The 21,504-nt window shown below is 42.1% G+C and overlaps 1 protein-coding gene across 5 annotated transcripts in view; it reads right to left on the reverse strand.

The window, feature by feature from the left end:
• Window positions 1–370: 370 nt before the first annotated feature.
• LOC144114253 (snake venom 5'-nucleotidase) overlaps window positions 371–21,504 on the reverse strand; it is a 72,686-nt gene continuing 51,552 nt past the window's right edge. The window contains exons 13-15 of one of the 5 annotated variants that reach the window (XM_077647858.1): window positions 19,363–19,549; window positions 2,146–3,270; window positions 371–1,773 (exon numbers count right to left, since the gene is read on the reverse strand). In XM_077647858.1, coding sequence (XP_077503984.1) covers window positions 3,169–3,270; window positions 19,363–19,549 — 289 coding nt within the window. In that variant the 3' untranslated portion in view covers window positions 371–1,773; window positions 2,146–3,168. Of the gene's footprint in view, window positions 3,274–4,775; window positions 4,863–19,362; window positions 19,550–21,504 lie in introns of all 5 variants that reach the window. The other 4 variants (XM_077647859.1, XM_077647855.1, XM_077647857.1 and 1 more) reach the window with 4 other exon arrangements.

Raw genomic sequence — 21,504 nt, forward strand, 5'->3', positions numbered from 1 at the left:
TAGTAAGTAATGCAATTAGTTTCACAGCATGGCACGATTATCTTCTTGCTCTTTACTGCCTAGCAGCACTAGTAGATGATTGAAATTAATCTGGAGCCTTCCACTGCGACGTCTCCTGTGGCATGCATGACAATTTACTTTGGTGTCTCTGGGAATGCCACGATCAACCAAAGCGTCCATGGGGCCAGAAGTTTGCTCTGAAGCTGGCAAAACTGTTACCACAGCATTTCATGACTTTTCACTGCTATTTGTAAACACACCCAGAACATTATCATAACATTAGTTTTGCCAGCAGTGTAAAGGTTAAAACTTAACCTTTTGTGTTATGAACAAGTTCTGTGAACAGCGGTAGACAATACAGCACGGAAAAGTGACTTGCAACACATTTATTCTTGCAAAAGCAATTTCACATGAAAGACATCTTTGAGCTCTTGATTTTGAAAAAATCCACAAAATATACTGAAATGCTCAGGATCATAAACTGGGTGGACACATCAGTAAAATGCAAACATATGGAAAAAAAGATATTCTTGAACAACATGCTGTTAAAATTTAAAAGCACAACTTCAGACTAGTAAAAATCGACTAAAGTCAACTTCCGGGAATGTGAAAAATGCCACCTCAAAAAAAAAAAAAGCGTACACTTTAAAACTTCCAAGGTTAAAAAACTAACAACACCAAGCTTACATAGTTACTTTTCATTTGAGTGGAACAGGTTAAAAGCCAAAAGAAGGTATTGCCATCACATTCTCACTCGTGGTTTGCATATTCTCTATGCATCATTCTTCATCAAGAAAGCATTTCCTGGAGAACTGATAACTTTTCAGTTGGAGGTTGTTGGCTGAATTTGTTTACAAAAAATTAAGAAAACTTAAGTAGTGTAGCCTGAGGAGGCTCTTAAGAAAACTTAAGTAGTGTAGCCTGAGGAGGCTCCCTTTCCTGATGGCATGGCGTGCACATTAAAGCCCTGTATGCTTTCTTGAAACATCAGATATAATACGGCCAAGCAAGTATGCCAGGAACATAAATTCAACCTCTACATGAGCATAGCTAGCCATGCCATTAGCACAGGCAACAAATTTTCCGTGCTTTCATTGCTGACTGCTGCTAAAACAGTGATGACGTACAATGGTAAGAGCTTTCATGAATATTAACATATACCGAATATGCATGATGATATAGCAAACTAGGCTCTCTGGCATATACTTCTGGTTAGATTGCATACTTTCAGGAAACTAAAAATCTATGATGACGGCCATCTCAACATGATGCACCCTTTTAAAAAACTAGAACAAGCTCTGTGCAAATGGTATGGCAACTCCATGTCACTGTGGAGTTTATACTCAGTCTTGTATTGGATCACATCTCTGCTGCTAGATGATGTTTGCCAACAGTTTTACTGCTCTTCTTTCAGGCTACAATAGCAAATGTTGTAAGAAACACCACTGCAGTGCAAAACACACATATACCCTACACTGCGCAACCTGTCATCAAAAAAAATTTTCTCTGTGCAATGCAAAGGGCAAAACATATTAAAAACATTCTCGGTGTTTCACAACCCAAATCCTTTGCACCTTTACTTGCATCAGAACCATGTGTTCTGCAAGTCTATTTTTTTTTCAGCCCAGTGTCTACAGTTAAAGGTGCACTAAAGAGGAATCTGAACTCATCTTTTTACCGCCGGAACTCTATCTACACGTTCCGGGCATTCTTAGAAACTTCGAATTATTATCCTGCACGGCCAACTGCCCTAATTAAATCGGATTAAAAGTCCTGGCTCCCGCCTTTTATTGAACTCAACGCGGTAGGTAGGCGGAGTCGACCAACGCGTCAGCAAGTCCCGTGACGGCTTCACTTTCGCTTTTATTTAGTTTTTTAGGTTTCTGTGAATAAACATGTTCAGTCACAGACAATATAGCCGCAAATTAGGCCCACGAAAATAAAAATATATGTGGACTCTGATTTACGTATCACTCCGCCGATGGCAGAGCGGCAAGCCGCCACGGGACTGGCTGACGCGTTGGTTGACTCCTCCTACCTACTGCGTTGAGTTAAAAAAAAAAAGAGCGGGAGCCGGGACGTTTAATCCGATTTAATTAGGGTAATCGGCCACACAGGACAATAATTCAAAGTTTCCAAGAATGCCCGGAACGTGTAGATAGAGTTCTCGCGGTAAAAAGACGAGTTCAGATTCCTATTTAGTGCACCTTTAACACACGGTGCTTTTAAGGCGCAGCATGGATCACATAATCCAAGGGCAAGAAATGTATGCAATGTTTTGGGGCAGTGTTTAGGACAGGAATAGACATTCACTTAGGCAAACAGACACTATTAATAAATTTCTGCTCAATTAAAATGTCTTCTGTGCATTATTTTCCTGCTTAAACTCTCAAGCATGTTTTACATGCAATCTGTGAAAGGGTGGTGGGAGTGAGAAAGACACAACTCAAAACAATACTTTAAAAGATTCAGAGATTCAAGGTGCACCATATGATATAATTAGGTCTCCATGTGCATGAACACAATCCACAACAAGTGTAAATAACAAGGGCAAAAGTCAATAAAACAAAGATCAACATGCGGTTTCTTGCAGTGATCTCAACGTACTGCCCCTCCTACATAACTGAGAAAAGAAATGGTAGACAAAGAAATTTGGCTCGTTTTTAGCAAGCCATCACCTTGCTAAGTCCTAGGCCTAATATTATGTTTTTGCACCTTCTGAAAGGAATGATGACTAACGGCAACTGTCACAAGGCAAATATTTTGAATGAGTACAAACACATAAGTGTGAAAACTGTGCAAGGAAAGTCCACTGCTTTGTGCAAACCACCCTTTACAACACAGTGCGAAGCAGGACAAAACTAGTAAAAGCAAGTGCCAGACAGTGTGTTTGTACTGTCTGCATTCCGCTTGTTAATAAAGAAAACAATATACTGTCTACTGCCAAACTCATCTTTTAAAGTCCTGGCTAGCAATGCATAGCTTCAAAAGGGCATTTCACAGGCTTTAAATTACCACAGCCATTCTCATGTGAAAGGAAATGAGGTAAATACTAGGGGGGCATAAGCTACTACTGAAACTTTAAAAATTCCAAGATATCTGAGCGCTTGGACAAAAGATGAACTTTGGACTGGAGGGAACAATCAAGTGATCCCAGAGTAACACGAATTAGTTCTTTTCAAAACTTCCTGTTGAAGGCTCTTCTTCGATAACTTCCTCAACAAGCCGTAGTGGATGTGAGTCGCTGTCTTCCCAGAATTTCTTGACGACCTGCTGGTGCAATAAAAAATAATTTTAAAAGGGCAACATTAGTATGCATGGTGCGCACATATGCGACTGAGTAGAACCTGGGTGCAAACTCATGCTAGGGTAAATGATCACAAAATAAAGGAACAGGCAAGCCTTGCAAAAATGCACTTGCATGAGAAGATATGAGCTGTGAAAGGCACTCTGCCCACATTACTTCACACCTTACAGGTTAAAGAAAAGAAGCAGCCTGTCACAAGTTGTGTCCTTAGAAAATGCACACAAGCCTACCTTGTTGGCATTACTCGGTGTTGCTTGCACGGCCAATTCTAAAGCTACTAAACCAGTTGCAATAGTTTCCTAGCAACAAAATTTTGCTTAGGCCAACTACTTACACAAAACTTGCTAAGAACGTTGCCCCTTGCTTGGAAGTTATGCTCAAATGTACAGGATCTGTCAAAAGTTCCCAGGCCACAGGGTCTGCTTTTGAGCGCTATAGTCAGTCAGTTACGACACCCCTGAAGCCCAAAATCTCTGTAGAGGATAAGAGAAGTATCAGTCTCACCTGTGTGAACCTTGATAGCTTTATTGATACCATAAGTGGCAGGATATGCCGCTGAAAAGCAGACCCTGTGGCCTGGGAACTTTTGACCAACCCTGTACCTAATAGTGTGTTTTTTGTTGTTTTCACCGTCACATTTGCATGAACTGTTACGTTTGAATTTAAGCAGCTACATATATTCTGAGGTGCTGTTCTGCCTGAAACCTGAGATGGCAAGCATCAACATGTTATTTTTGCACACTTACGAAGCATGTTTTCCAAGTTGCATATGCTGTGCTTAGCAATGTTTAGTACACCTCTTGTTAGGGGCAGTTCGTATTGCTACCAGTGGCACTTCACCTGCATTTTCAGTTCTAAACTTTTATGCCCCATACATGTACACATACCAAATAACTGCGCTGATGCAGTGGGATTGTAGAGCACTGTAAAGCTCCAGCAAACAGCACAAAGTTCTGAACTTTATAATGCTGTTTTAACACTGCAATCAATGTTTTGAATGCCTGCTAGACCTGTAAGTGATGTAGAAGAGCTTAAGAACACACAATGCACTGCCACCCCAATTACACTATTGTGAATAAAATACAAATCATGACAGCACGTATAGGATTCACAATACCATCTTATTTTATTAAAGGCCAAAATGTTTTGTAATCCAAAAAAAGATTGATGCCAAGGCGTAGAGGCATTAAGGTGGGCTGTTGCTCCGGGAAGTACTGTTTGAATTGAACAGAGGAATCTTTTTTCCTTTTCATTTTTATTTCTTCTTATTACAAAGATGCAACCTCTGCTCTTTCCTTTTTTGCTTGCTATTATTACTTTATTTTACAAAGATGGAACCTATCATTTTTATTTTTCAGGTGCATCCCACATTCACATTATTTTCTTTGAGTTCTGGTTTTCATGCTAATTATCTTGGCTTCCATCATTTAGCTCTACAAGCTTCAAATCCAACAATCAAGCATCGTACTCAGGCACAGGCACCTGGAACTGGCATTTGCAGCAAGATGTTCGCTTATAATGGCTGTGCAAATGTAGCTGGCTTGCACCATTTCACCTGGTGAACAAAACTGTCAAACAATCAATGCATGAGTGTGTTGCACTACAATGTGAGTAAAACCATTAGCACTACTGAAAGTTCATTGGTGAGGACTTGCAGCAGCATTTTCACATGAGCAACTGAAAGAAAAGCCTCACCCCATATGACTAATATGCTTCAACACGGTGTGCTAACAATTGAAACAAGAAAATCCCTAGATTTCACGCATGTGAAGTAGTCCCTATATCAGGACATGTTCTGGCTACAAGTGTGCAACAGCAGTTACCAGAGCAGTGCACCTTACTTCGGATGGTGGGAATGGGAGGCAGACATGTGAAAAGGGTAATGAAGCTACACAAATGTAAGTGAAAACACGTACAGCAACTTTTGTGAGGTGCACGCATGCACACACATACACGTCGCAACATGGTGCTTTAATAACTAAACTATGACGGCTGTCTAATATATACATATATTTTAACACTGTAACAAGATAGCTGGTGCTGGTAGTACTATCAGCCAGCGTCAAAGGAAGAGGAAGATGAGAACTGGCTCATAGCTCGCACTTGCTTTCAGGAACACTGGCCTACCTAACGTCCCAAAGCGACTCAGGCTATGAGAAACGCCGTAGTGAAGGGCTCCGGAAATTTTGACCACCTGGGGTTCTTTAACGTGCACTGACATCGCACAGTAAACAGGCCTCTAGCATTTCGCCTTCATCGAAATTTGGCAGCTGCGGCTGGGATCGAACCCGCGTTTTTCGAGTCAGCAGCCGAGCACCATAACCACAGAGCCACCATGGCAGCGAATGTAGAATTGCCTCTGCCTGGATGCGGTCCATCGAGATAAATCTGGTCGCATCTTGCATCACAGACAAAGCGATAAAGCCGCGTACTGGCTGCTTTGAAGAATAAACAAACAAACAGCACAAACATTTGCGGCAGTACTTACACAGTAGCATGCAATGAAAAGATTATTTACTAAAACTGAATAACCAACTTTTTTAATTTTTGGCATCAGAGCACAAGATTCTATTGCAAAACTGTAGGCCATCAAAATTGAAAGCAATCCTAGTTTTAAAAATTTCAGTATCAGCAACGTTGTTCGAGATACTGAACGTTAATAAACAAAACTCTTCTGAAAACTCGTCAAGTTGGCTTTCCCACGTTGCACATCAAATGGAGTCGCTGCGCATGCTACTGTCACGAAAATAATGCCAACAACTTCGATGTCATAAAGCATATGAGCTCATAAGTCTATCCCACATTAAATATTCCTATAAAGTTGAGATCTCGACTTCACTTATTAGCACTTTGTATATCAATTCAAATTTCTCACCTAGAGAAATGAAAACTCTCCAGACATCTAGCTCTCATGAGGTGCAATGTTTGAAAACTCTCCAGACATCTAGCTCTCATGAGGTGCAATGTTTGAAAACTCTCCAGACATCTAGCTCTCATGAGGTGCAATGTTTGCACAAATGTGCACAATAACAAAAGAAAGAAAATGGCAGTATACTCATTGTCATAATTGTGATAATCATAAGCACGCATGCACTGGATAAATTGCACACCACAACAAAAATGTCTGCCTGCCAGTTCCAGATATACAAACTTAAGTGCAATAATTGTTTATTTTGATTCAAAAGGAAAAAAGGAACAGAAAAAGAAATTGCTCATGCATTTTGGTTCACAAAAATTTTTGCATGAATGTTCTAGGTCAGAGTACCAAGAAAACTATTTTCAATTTTTCTAAAAAAAGAAAATAGACAGCACTGCTAATATCTCGAGTGGCTTCTTCTCATTAATAACTACTAAAGACTGTGCAGATCCTATGACCCATCAGTTGATGTTGAACTTAATATACACAGAGTTCCAGCTTGCTCATTTACATTTGGATGCAGAACCGCATTTCACTACAAGTGTTAGGCATATTACAGACTCAGTTGCGAGCACACCACCAAATCTCCAACTACTACTATGACTTGAAGTGCATGAAAATGCAATGCTCCATATATAATGTCCATTAAAAGCAAGTGGGAGGATACCCTGAGTAAATTCAAGGCTGCACTCATCTGCTGCCAGATTTCCCATGAAACAATGAAACCAGCGGCTGTCTGACTGCAGGTCGTCTTAGCAGGTGCAAGCATGCAGCTTGTTAGCACTACATCACATTGAAGCTGTCATTGCTTGCAATCAATGGATGCCAAAAACCAAAATAAAGATATGTGAAAGGCAGTCACAGGCGCTCTTTGCAAGGCCCTTGAATGTATAAACAAGCATGGGAAACCACTGCAGTAGAGGGACACACGACTCCTCTGCCAGTGCTTTCACATTACTCATTTTACAACAGTGTTTATTCATCATGCATATGCTCATCTGCTGACAAAATGTAAGGTATTAAAACATAATTTAACACATTCTGAATAATGAAGACAGTCTGCAATAAGCTCAGCATTTACTTAATCATCAGTAGCCTCAAACTGACGCACAGGATTACACAGGTCTCTCCATAAGGGAGGGCCAAAGTTCACGGGAGTGCCTGTTCATGTTTTCTGGATAGCAGCGAACAATGTGGGACAAAATATGAGTCCCCTTCCCCTTGACTATTATGGGGGCCAATGCCCCCTTGCTTGCCCCCCCCCCCCCCCCCCCCTTCTCAGCAAATGCCTATGCACTGACATAAGGTGCATTTATCATACGTCCTACAGGTGAAAAAACTGCCACCAAGTGGTGACACCATCAGTGGTGAGAACTTGGTTTCTCAAACTGATTAAACTGTTAAATACATAAATATCAACATTAGGACTGACACTAATAACATCACTATAACCTACTCTGAGCACCAACAACAAAAAAATACATATAACCTATTTGTGTTATGAGGCCCCTTTAAGTTTCATTTGTGCATGACATGCTCCTTGAAAGATTATTAGCAATAAATTTGTGCTTTTCATGTATTGCAACTAACCTACCATTAAATTTCATCGATTAACAGGCAATACAGTTTAATTTCACCCCCTTGACCACGTTGATCTTTCTGGAAAATATTTACTGCGGTCCAGGACATTACAGGAGGACTGCAGTTTTCAAAACCGTCCCTCTGCACATCTCAACATAACAGACATTACATTATTAGAATTGCTGCACCGTTTGAATGCTAATAAATGTGGTTCTACTGCAACACTTAAATGCGACTGCAAACAAAAATTAATATTTTTGAAAGCATGCACGAATGCATATGCATGTAAGTGCACGCATGCAGAAAATGAAAAAGATTTTCTTGCGCCCACAACAAGCCACAATACAAATTCATCATTCCAGAAGCACTACACAAAGTGCATTCATGCAACACTTGCCCTATTAGTAGAACAATTCCTTAACTGCAGCAAAATAAAGCCTCAAAACAGGGCTCCTTTGAGCTTAATTTAGAATATGCTCCTTAAAATATTCTCCACAATATTTTACTTTAAATGCTCTTTATATATCTGACCTAGCCTACCATCTAGTTTTTTATGTGCACAGCAGAACACCTTAATTTACCACAATTGGCTCGATCTTTCCAGCAAAAAATTTACAAGAATTATAATACTAGTGTGACAGCGGCCCATAGATCAAAAATATGTATCAAAGAAGTTTGCTTTTTCTTCAGGTTATTTCTACACTGAAAAATTAACACCGTATATGCCATTTATTCTTTGTTACACAGAACATCTTTACAAGTGGAGGAAGATAAATAAAAAAAGGCGAAAACTGTTTTTTACAATTTTAATGTGTTCCTTTCTTTAAGTCTACATCTCTTTTAGGCATGTAACACATTGGAGCATATGTCACTGAGTGTTTCTTCAATGCAGCTTCCATGCCAGGTGCACAACACTGTACACTGAGCATTTTGTTCATTGGTCTAACCTGCTGGATATACCATCAAGACAATTGCTGCGTTTATGAAAATTGGCTCTAGTATGTACATTGACCACAAGAAAAGTGGAATGAGTTTTTAATTCACAAACTGCAGAAAACACCCCTGCAACTGAGCCTCGAATGAGAGGAACTTTAATTTTCATCTTTGTAACGTTTCCAGTGTTCTACCACAGACGTGAGAAAACTACGTTGCCTCCATAACCCTTGAATGATCAATAAAAAACCTTTTTGGGGAAAATAAATGTTTTCATAGTGGTTTTTCAAAGTGACTGTCATGGTGCAAATAAAGGAAGATATCAAATTTTTCGAAAAAATCGAAGAGCCCTATATTTCAGGTAGCAGACATGCTAAAAAAAAAAAACAGTTTAAATTATGTTCCGAAAAATTCTTTTACAGTAAAATGCTAAGGTAGCATCTTATAAAACAAAAACAGTGCTTTATGCAGCTAGATTTTTACACAGAATTAAAATGTTTCAGTGGTATGTACTTCAGAACAGCTGTTTCTCGCCGCTATGGGATCATAATACATATATTAGCCATGTGTAATTTTCCCCCTGCAGCAAAGCCTGGTTTGAATATTGACTAATGCATAAGCTGGTATTATGGGAAGTGCGACTCAGACTTTTTCTAGTGTTCCTCAATACAGTACTTTTCTTCCTCGAGTCTTTCTGAACATGGATTGTTTGAAATGATTTTTTTAGCCATCCTATAAATGCCTATGGGAAGCAAACTTTCACTGATTATACTTCAGTTTAAATATATGTTTTATGAAAAAGAAATGTTCAAAAATTTTCAGAACAGAATACTATAAAAAACTTAATTGTTGGCGAGCTGAATACTCTGTGAATTCGGTTAAAGTCATAATGTCAGAATATTTCGCAAGCAATAAATTTCGTGAAGCAGAAGTGATGGGCTTACCCACCGCGGTGGCTCAGTGATTAGGGTGCTCGGCTACTAAGCCAGAGTTCCTGAGTTCGAACCCGGCCGTGGCGGCCGCGTTTCGATGGAGGCAAAACGCAAAGGCACCCGTGTGCTGCGCAATGTCAGTGCATGTTAAAGATCCCCAGGTGCTCGAAACTATTCCAGAGTCCTCCATTACTGCACCTTTTTCTCTCCTTCTTTCACTCCCACCTTCCTAACTTCTCTTATGGCACGGTTTGGGTGTCCACCAAGATGTGGGACAGTTATTGCACCATTTCCTTTTCTCAAAAACCAAAAACCAATTTTCAGAAGTGATGGGTCATTTAGCGCTCCCTTTGAGGAAATTATTCACGGGACCAACTCTTCCCAAGGTCTATATAATACGCGAAAAACGAGAAAGTTAGGTCTTCACTAAAATTAAGCTGTTCACAGTAGCTGGAAAGTACCCTGCTACTAGCACAAAAAGAACTTGCCTATGAAAGGGTTCATATGACTATATTACAAATGATCTAATTGAATCAGCCTCCTCTGTGTGTTCTATTGTGCACGTGGAAATTAGATAAATGTTGACAAAGAACACTGCTAAATTCTGTGATGTGCAAAGCAGTAATAGAGATGCAAGCAGAAAAACTAACATACTACAAATTACCTGCACCTTTAAATATGCGGCAGCTTAAAAAGGGTGAACCTGATTTTTAAGACTAGAAACAACAACAAAAAATTAATATTGGGCATTTTTCTTTCCAAGTCTTTGAAAAAAATTTACATTAAACCAACATACACTGAATGCTACCGACTACATAAGAGCTGCTAATAAAGTTTCTGCATGCACACTCAGTGCTTTGTTACCGAGTGATTGTTCATGCTAGCACAGGGGCTAAACTGAAGTGCACAAATAAATAACTACAGGAAAAAGCAAAAGCTGTTAAGTATTAGCCAGCACTTTCAAGCCCAAAGCTAGCCTTCACCTCGGTGGTTCACAGCTGCAACCAGCCTATCCGCACTGTGGATAGTCACAACTCAGAGTCCATGGTAATGCACTTGACCGGAACCACTGAGGTGTTGCCCAAGACAAACACAGGAGGTGGATGGGGAAGGGGAGGGAAATGCAAAGAAGCCATCAAATACCAATGCGGATAAAGTGAAGGCGGGCATAAAAATATAACTGCCGATGACAAGTGTACTATCTGAACTTCTAATAAGTAGGTATCCGTGAGTAAAAAAATACTTAAATAAACTAAGACACGGAATTACCGCCACCATAGAAATACACTAAAATGTGAATGGAGCATGCAGCTTTCGGTTCATGTTGCTCAACCCTCGCTGTGAGCCCCTAACACACCATATAATCACCGACATTCAGGGCTGGTCAGAGACAAACATAGTCCCTTCACATGACTAATTTTTTAACTAGGTGCACAAAGGGTGCCAAACATCATGAGCTCCATCATTTGCTTTTCGAAACCTGTTCATAGTATAGGGTGCCAAGTTATTCTAGTGTTTGAGCAGTGTGCTAGGAAACAAAAAGAAAAAAAACCATCTAACCATATATTCTCTAGGCTTCAAGGAAGATGATTGTGCACAACTCCAACCTAAAAGACATACAAGCAACACTGCTTTGAGCATCACACTCAAAACTCAGCAGCAGTACTACTGTCAGATTTTGCCTTTGCTTCACAGCACAATGAGTGAGCACAACTGACTCAATAGCTACAGAGCACGATAAGCTCACTACAGAATGATTGATTCTAAAGTTCACCAATGTAAAAAAACCTCACTACAATTCTTTTCCTTTGCTTTGCAGGGTGAAATTTAATTTCATACAAAATAAGATCTGAAAAAGTCTAGTCAACCAGAAATATGTGCCTACGACAGGCGACAACTGCATAAAGCAGCTGTGAACTATCACGCCTAACCTTGCATAGCGTTATCACATACAAGATTGACACAGATTGTACAAGTTAAATGCTGGCTTCATACAGTAATAAATACAATTAAATTATTTGCAGATTACTCTTGTGTGCATATCTTCTATCTTCAAATGAGTCCACGCATAGATAATAGCAGGATCCATGTAACAAGATAATGAAACCTTTGCTTGCCTCTCGGAGCAGTAAGAACTGCATGTCATGGCCAGTACAAACGATGCAAGCAAGTAATACATGCATATTCATGGAGAGCAGAACTCTAGTACAAAAGCAGAGTTTACGCAAAGTTTCTGGGAGTGACAACTGTGCACTGCATGATACATATGCATGCTACTTGTGCATGAGACCATGACACAATGAGTAATATCATAGTCCATCAATGAATTGAAGGACTGTGGTACTATGCACCCCACATGCCGCACAAAGAACTTATACTGCTTTTCCAAATTGGCCTGTTTGGTGCCAAATAATGGAAAACCTGCGTTTAGGCTGCAGCCACTTATTAGGGCATATTCCTTTAACTAGGCTACTGCTGAGGCTAAGGATGCTGTATGGCTAAACCATAGGAAAATGAGTGGTGTGGAAAAACCTCAGTAATTCGCAATACTTGCAAAGATGCCGTGAACTCTTCACATCACACAGAACAGTAGCGAGACAGCCTAGATTATGATCACGTGGCAGCCAGCTAGCTTTGTGAAAGGAAAAAGGGTCTTTTTTCAAGGTGCACAAGCCACATCTGAGTCCAGCAATTTTCCGCCTCAATACAGCAGTGCTATCTACGTAAAATAATGACACTAAGCTGTGCTGAGATGCACCTGCATATGCATCCATAGCAGTGGATGCCTTGGCATACATGACAATTTCGGTGGCTTGCTACCTTTAGAAGCAAGTAGTACCCAGCCATCTGAAACAATTGGAATAACTGTGGGTTTATATTTCTGCAGACTAAATCCAATGATGCTCGCTGCTGCTTTCTTTAACTAAGCATGGCAGGGTTCGTTTAGGGGCATAATACAGATGGCATTGCTATAACTGTCATTGTCAAAACACGATCCACGGCGGTCTAGTGCTGTGCTGCCAGACCTCCGTGGTACGGTTTTTGTAATAACGATTAACTTTGAAAAACGAAAAGTAAAGAAATACTAATTATTGCAGCTAAAAAGAAATTTTGCACACTTAACAAAATTTGCACGTCCCACAAGTGTGACAAATGCATATATTTTGTCAAAAAGATGAGAAGCTACTGAGCCGTTAGTCCGAATCACTTTTGTGATTTTTGGTCATTTTCATAACGCTGGTGCTAAATAACTATCCACTGGAGCCAAAAACTGCTCTCAATGTTAAGAGATTAACATTCGATCTAAATGCTGCAGAAGCAGTCCTCTTTTTGGCATAGTAGTTCTTCCCAAACGCATCTCACAAGCAGGCAAGTCAAACAGAAGTACTGTTTTACGCACCAAGTTTTCTGTTCACTACACTGATACCAACAATTACTACTATTACCAACGCACGCTGTTCGATTGTAAATGCATTTATCTTTCTAATGATCTAAAACATGTTTTTCTATCATAAGCAGAAGGACCGCAGCAATCGAGCTAACATTGTGAAAAATAGCCAATAGCTGTGAAAATGTGGCCCCCCGCCTAAATGGGAGACACAGATTTCAACACCAACTTTCTTATTTTTTGATGGATTTTGATGAAAATGTTTTTGTATGTTAGTAATGCTTTCAAACTTGAGTGCACAAAATTTCAGCCTTAAACTTTTTCTACGAATTTTTTCTCTTCTACACCTTGTGGAAAGTTTGCAAACTCAACAAAACATAATAGAAGACTGGTTCACCATTCATGCATTTCTGAATGCATGCTACACATGATATGACAATCTTACATTTTTTTTTCCACAATACAAATACTTTCGTTTCGATTTGTTTAAAAGCAGTTGGCATACACATCTCTAAACTGTTAACAAGGTGTCACACCAAAATCTACAATCCATCAAAGCGAAAAACCAAAAGTCATCATTTAGTGGCGTTCTGTGAGGGCAACAAAACAAACAGGGCCAAAATAGACAAAATAGTTGAGAGGAAATCAGCTCTACAAGGTGAAAAGCGGTGCCAATTGGTGAAAGAAAACAGGAAGTGAGAAAAATGGTGATTTTTCGAGCATTTCTGCGATATACACTGCCACCACAGTTCACGGAAAATTTTTTTTCGAGTACTTCCCAGTGGATTTCAGCAATAAAACCTTGGGAGCGCATAGAAAATGAGGCATACGAGTGGATGCAATGCTTAAAAATTTTTTTTATGGCAATTTTTCTATTTTTGGTTCTTATTTACTGACCAACTTTGCTGAAACTTCATAGAACTGTACAGTTTTGTCTGCTGATTTCCAATATGCAATAATTTTCCTAGCAGCACAATTAGTTCTGGAGGTATTAGAATAGTATATAAAATTATTGCTATTAATTTGCTTACCTGAACAATAGAGAAAAAACTGCTCATCAGAAATTTATTTTTAATATGCAGGTAAGTACGTGTAAGGAGAGCAACAATAGAGGCAGTTTTCAAACTGAGCTAATACTAGAGGTTTAGCAGCCCACTGCACTTGTTGCTCACAGCCAAGGTGACTAGGAAGATTTTCAAGATAAAACAAAAAATTTCACAGGTGAAAATAAAAAATCTGCTTCCGACATTGCATCCATATACCTATACTTTCCGCTTCATAATGCAAAAAGAATTATAGCTCTAGCTACTCTAGGTGTTGAGATATGCTTTGGACAAACTTGTAATTCAACACAAAACACGAGTTTAGAGAAAAGGAAAAAAAAACTAAACAGTGGCGTCACTAGGGTGAATGGCACCCAGTGTGGTAGCCTTATAGTGCACTCCCCCCCCCTTCCCCCTTAACCTAATTTTGATGCCCTGCTCAGCTGTGGAAGTTGCTCTCAACTAAAACATATGAAAGGCATTTGACCAAAGCATCACATGAAAAACCTATTTAGTGAAAATAGTATTGCATGGCGTATTTACAAAAATTTACAAAAGACAGGCATACGTAGCCAAACAGCTGTCGGGAAGTAGAGCTTAGTACGTGAACCGTTATTTGTTTTCCTCTTAGAGTGCACCAATCATCGTGAAAACACGCTCTGGCGACAACACCACATTCTCGGTGCTTAGCTTGAAGCTAGTCAGCTGCGTGGTACGGCTTGAGCCGAACAGCATCAACAGCGTCAGTCACTAGTCGAGTGAATGATGTGGGAAAATTGAGCGGGGCAATTTGATAGGTAATGGGTCACCTGACGGTGCATGCGGGAATGGCCAATGTACAGGGAGAATGATTTTTTAAGCGAGTCCAACCCAGTGAGATAGACACCACAGGAGGCCAAGCTACCCCAAAAAGACGTGAACTTCCCGATGCCAGCAGTCATAAACCGGCTCATGCTCATTGGTCTGCGACTAAGAGAGGTGGGTAAGTTGGTGTGGGAGCCCTGCTTGCATGCGATAACATCTCATGCATACTGTGTGGTTGAGGTGCCAGTACGAGGCAGTATCTATGTATCAGGCCCTAGGAACAATGTAGGGTGCCTGATGAACAAAGGATACAACTGCAAAAAGACAGCAGTGTCATGGCAGAAAAAACTGTAGGCGAGCATAACATACAGTAGAGCAATTTTCCCATCATTAAGGTAGGCTCAGGCCTTTGTAAAATTAAAGATCCCAGTTGCCTCCTGGCCCATGCTGTGTGGCTCATTATGCATCGCTTGAGTTCTAGTGCCTTGAAGATAAGAAGACCTGCAAAATTGAGGACTTTTATGGATCCTACAGGAGTCCCAGAACCGTGCCTAGAAGCAAACCCCTTTGGCGCTTTACTTTTGCAAAGGCAGTACGTAAGAGAGCATATCGATCAATGTTCGGTCGAGGCGTTCAGTTGGTGGAGTCGAGTGATGATAGGCTGTGGTCAACATGTGTCAGTTGGGACACGAGCGGAGGATATCAGTGATGGCTTTGGCAGAAACTACAGTCGGATACAACTCAAGAACAAAGCAGCTAATGCCTCTCAAAGGAGCCCTTCCAGCTGATGGTGTCGACCAATTCTCCGCCTTGACCGATGCCTTTAGGCCTGCTGACGTGAAACCACAGGGAGTGGCAGATAAAAGGGGAGTAACCACGGCTTATATGGATCAACCACGGCATCATGAATATCGGTCGACGCCATTGGCTGGAGAACCTCCTTTGAGGAGCATCTGCCGCTTCGTTCTTGAATTGTATCTGACTGTAGCCGCCTTGATCAGTAAATAATTGTCATGGAGTTACGTGACGAAGGACAGCCTCTTTCAGAAGATCTGCAATACTGCTAGCACAAATTATGGCTAACTGACTCACTATAGGGTACCTGATTGTAGAATCAGTCACAACGACCATCCAATTATCACCTGAGCAGGGTGTCAGAAAAGTACGTGCAGATCGAGATCAGTGTGATATGAAGGTTTGGGTGAATGTCAATAGGCTAAAAACCAGCAGCAGGTGACGCAGATGGCTTTTTCCTACCTTCACACTGGTCACAGGAGACAATGCAGCCTCATACGATGCAGCACAAACCGGGCCTTAAAAAACAGCTGCACACCTGCTCTTACGTATGCAACACGCCAAGATGGCTGGCGGTCGGCAGACACCCGAGCGGAGCCGCTGGCGCAAAAGGAGCAGCAACTAAGGCCCGCTGGAGGGGATATTGCGGCGATAGAGTATTCTTGTGCAAATGAAATACTTGTAGAGAGGAATTCTGGAGCCGTATTCTGTTCATATTAAAATAGCCATTTTGCGTCCATCTGGTCCTCTATCACTGGTCACTCAGATACACGTGTGAATTTTAAGCGTCTGCGGAAAGCGACCCGGTCACTGGGTGGTTGGCGACCAGACCTCACCACTGGCTGGCATTGACAGCAATATGCAGCCACTGGCAAGGTGTATCACAGCACTTGGTCAGCAGCAGGCGACCAGACCTGCCCAGACCTGCCCATTGCTTGCCATTGGTTGTGACACGGTGAGGTCCGGTCGCCTTCCACCCAATGGCCGGGTCGCTTTCCACAGACGCTTGAAAGACACAGGTATATCAGAGTGACCAATGACAGAGGACCAGACAGATGCGAATTGATCATTTTAAAAGGTCAGTTTATAGAATACGGCCCCTGGTTTGCTGAATTGAGGTCTGCAATCAGTGATCATAACGACAGATCACGGCGCTGTTCGTGGGTGACATAGAGAAATTTTGAAATGGGGAAAAGAAAGGAAAAGGATGGCCGGCCACTTGCCCGCCTACACATCAAACGCAATTACCAGGGCGATTCCCGATGTTAAAAACGTCGGTCTTACTCCAATTAGGTGGCACGATAGTGTGAAGAGACAAGCAGTTCATGTCGTGCTGCAGATGCCCGGACCTGATGGTGAATGAATACTCTTGCAGATGCAAAGACGGACGGCCAAGCAGTCCGTGGTGCTTTTCTTTTTTAGCAAATAAAAGCAAAAAAAAAGCATGGTGGTAAGTCAGGACTGTGAAATGCCAACTGAACAGGGAACGGTGAAAATTGGTAACAGCCCGAGCAAGTGCAAAACACTCACATTCAGTGATATACTAATAATTAATTTCGCTTGGTAGCTGGCGTAAGTAATGACGAGTTCATAATCCTGCTGTTTGGCTATAACGTACAACACTGGCACCGGTCTGCAGCTGTGGGTGAGAACTACAGCTGCGACTGATGTATCGAGATGGCAAGACCAGCAACATGATGAACAACAAAAAGCTCTCGCTTGGGCAGGGCCCCAAGCAAAAAGGAACACAGCGGACGGACTACATATGACGGCGAATTGTTTACCTGTCACATATAATAGGGAGTCTGAAATAAAAGCATGAAGGAAAGACGTTTGAAGAAGACGAAGAGAATGGCGATAAGGATGACGTGGATTAACCGAAGACTAAAGAAGATGAAGAAGTATTCAGTGAGGTGGGAAGAGATGATTGGTGGAGAAGAGAAGAAGGAGAAGACGACGACAAGGATTACGTGGATTAACGCCAAGGCTATAAAAGGGCGAGGGAGAGCGAGGCACAGGGGGTAAGAACAGAGAAGCGGAGGCTCCTGTGGGTCAGGGACGCTTCGGCTGGAAGAGAGCGACGCCAACTACTGCTCCGGTAAGCTCGCGTTCTACGGCTTCGCATCGTGGGCTTCCTGCCGTAACTAAGCCTGTTCCAGGGAGTCAACGGAGGACGCTACCAGCTGCTATGGCCAGGGGTGTCTCCAGCGCTGATTTCACTAATCCGGGTGGTGCCCCCAACGCCAACAACACCGGCATCACCTCCACGGGAGGTTGGACCGGGAGCTTGTACGACGTAGCCAGCGACGCCAGCCTCAGTACGTCGAACACCACATAGACGCCAGCTACTGGACCCATACAACGCCGCATCCGCATCGAACCAATAGTGAGCATAAACGCTGATCGCTAACAGTAGGATGCTAGTAGTAGACGTTAGTAGCAGTGTTCCCGGGTCGTGTGTTTTGATAGTCTTTGTGTTAGTTTTTTTAGTTTTGTGTGCTAAAGTTTGTGTCACATACAGTATATTAAATGTGCGTTTCTGTGGGTACACCTGTCCATCCTTTCGGTCAGAGTGTTCTCCGGGGAGATCCGTGACATTACCTAAAAGCAGAAATGTGAAAAAAGGCCAGCAAAGTATTTTTAATTGACTGGGGAGCAGTGAAGTTCTTGCTGCAGGGGATTTCAATGGGGCACGGTTGCCAGTTGTACTTTTGATACATTGCACAGGTGGGCAATAATAGTGAGCAGGCTCCAGTTGAATCGACACTTCAAGAAATTTAGCTGGAGACGCACTTGTGGCAAAAAATAGAAAGTCGTTCGAGGTGTAGAAAACGGAGGTGAAAAGGCCATGGCGTTGTCGATCAAAGCAGCACAGACAAGTCGCCCACTTGAAGCCCTGAAGGCGAGACCCTTCATCCAAAACGGCGCGGATAAGCTCGGTTGGCTGGCTGATGCGGGCTCACATAAAGCTCAAAAAGCGAAACCGAAACTATGCAGCGTGACTGGTCTTGGAGATGGGGCCATACATCCGTCATCATGCTTGCCGTTAAGCACACGTCAGAAATGCGCGAGCAACTCTGCAGCCTGGGATTCAGGTTTAAGTAGGGCTACTCGGATGATCACTTGCCGTGCCGGTCATATCCGGACATGCCCTCCCTTCTGGAGCCCATTCGAATTAACCAGTGCGAGACCCGTAACATTTGAATCAAAGAGCGCACGATGCCATAGACTTACATTAAGGGCGTTGGCCGAGACCAAGCTGGCAGTTCGAATTAACGAGCTTTCACTGTAATAATCAGGGTCAACAGAGTGCTGGCTCTAAAGTACACCTATTTTAAATCTTGTTAGACAACAGCTTTGACTGCACAGCTCCACAGCATGCTTGGTAGGAACTGCAGTTCCTGTGTGTAGCCTAGTACTAATTAGGCATCAGGCAGTTATGTGGAAACTGGGCTTTACATGCCACACAAAAATATGCTACAATTGTGACAACGAAGTGCTTTAAGTGCAAGTGATGCAAAACTCTGCATCAAAACAGCCCAACAAAAGCAGACCTAAGTTTGCTACTCCACCAATCTGCAACACCTGATGCTAACATAGCTAACACGAAGCTCTTGCATGAATATTTCAGTATCAAAGCATCGAAAGAAAGAGATGCTTACTTCTTCTGTCAAGATGACTATACGGTTTTCAACCTTTGGCTCCATTTTGCATGTCTCGTGTTCAACGTCCTCAAGCGAAGTTTGCCGCTGGCGGAACAGCCCTCTTCGTGCTGATGCATCAAGGCTGAAGCCTCGCTTCAACGGCGGCTTCGTTGTGACGTCTTCACAAGTTCGCACCAGGCTGTGCCTTTTGGGGGAATGGTAACAATGAATAACGTTCAGATCCTTCATCCATAAGATCCGTTATCACAATGTTGAAACTGTTTTGGCCCTTTCCATCATAACACCAGTGATACAGAACAAATCAGATACCCAATAAGAATCTTAAGGGTGCACAGTGAGAGCAGGTGAGTTTACTTCTGAAGGATATTTTAGGCGGTTACGTATCTTTTAGGGGTGTGTGAATATTCGAAATTTCGAATACGAATCGAATAAGGTCAAATGTTTAGGGGAAACCCCCAAGGTGGAGAAAATTTGTAATAGTAGATCTGGATAGCAGTAGATAGTAGTTAGTAGATAGTGGAGAAGATTTGTAGTTTTGTAACCCGGGTGGTCCCGGGTTCGAACCACGGACCAGGACGAATTTTTCTTAAACTACGAAGTTTCTGAGAAAGCTGTATAGCTTTCCTTTGTAGCCATGTGGCTGCGCTTGGGTGGATGCCAATGAGTAATTACTCCCTTATTACGAATCCAATATGTTTCAAATTTACTCAAATTGAATGTACTAGCTTGATTGCCAGCGATTGTACACTGCGCCGACCTTCATAAATTCAAAATTGGCAAAACTATAATATCTGGGCGAGTCATCCGATGATTGAGTTTAAAGTTTCAGGAAAACAACATAAAGGTCCTGTTCCCTTTATTCTCCGCCGTTTATCGCGTGGACTGATCACATTCCATTGCCACTAGGCTTGACCTCGTTCAAAGTTCCGTAAGAGGGCTTTTCCAGATATCACACGAGCTGAGAACAAGATGGCCGACGACCCGCTTCGAACAATCGCAAAGCGAAAATGCAATTTTTTTATACTGCCGTAATATGTTACATACTTAATGCCCATACCCATGGCATTCGTCCTGTTGTGCGTGTGGCCTCCGACATCTTGTGTTGGTCAACTACGATATGCGGGAAAGCCTACTTGCAGAAATTCACGTGAGGCTCCCGAAGGGGTGAGTCGAGGTGTCGCAAAAGGGCAAGCGATTACGTAAAAATCCCGCCTACTGCATAGTGCATGCATTGTAATTAAACCACGCGCCTCTTAAGCTGGCGTAACGGCCGGCGTGACAACGATCTGAGGGCCCCTGTCGCCAAGCGCAAAATTGCCTGGCCGTGTTGTTTTGGTTTCTGAGCTTCGCCGCTTGCCCACAGTGACGGCAGCTGCCGGCCTGCGCATTCGCGGCCAATCCCAGCTCCGCGACACTTTTGGACGCCGACTGGCGCGTCGCTGATCATTTCTTTTTCCTTTTTAGAAGCAGCCTCACCATTCCGACGCGAATGTGCATTCCCCCTTCACTAACGTTCGCATTGCTCGTCCGGCACACCGAAACTGCATGGGCGCTCGTCATGGTCTTATAGGTGTTTGCGAGCAACTTCATAAGCATTTTCGGCAGTTTTTTTTTTTTTTCTTGTGTGAAAGCACTACTTTACTAAGTAAGCAAGGGTATGTGTGAAGCCTCAACCTTTGACGGAGCGCCAGTGATGGAGGCCTTGCGCAGCTGCTCAGTCAACGCGCAGACCCCCCCCCCACTCGCCCGTGGCTGCTGATAGTGGCTGATGATAAGATCTTGCATGTGGTTGCCTTTGAGGTGCGATGTTGCATAAAGTGTTTTCGCACGTCGCATCATGCCATTTTTTGTTGCTAGTCTTGTCACTTTATGGATTTCATTTTGCATGAGCACATAACAGGTTGGATACTGTTAAGCTATCTAATCAAGTAATACGCATTTCTGTGCGCATTTTTTTATATGATGCTGAGTCGGTCTGGTTAAGCTTATTTCAGTTGCAAATACCATACAAGTTTCGAAAAAAAAAATTGAAACAACATTTGCTTGTTTATCATTTTCAGAAATATTTTTTGTACTGAACAGATATTCAATTCAATTTTCCATGCCATTTTTTTTTACATATTTGTATGCAATCTGTAT

The sequence above is a fragment of the Amblyomma americanum genome, chromosome 1, assembly GCF_052857255.1.
Source record: "Amblyomma americanum isolate KBUSLIRL-KWMA chromosome 1, ASM5285725v1, whole genome shotgun sequence".
NCBI classification, from domain to species: Eukaryota; Metazoa; Arthropoda; class Arachnida; order Ixodida; family Ixodidae; genus Amblyomma; species Amblyomma americanum.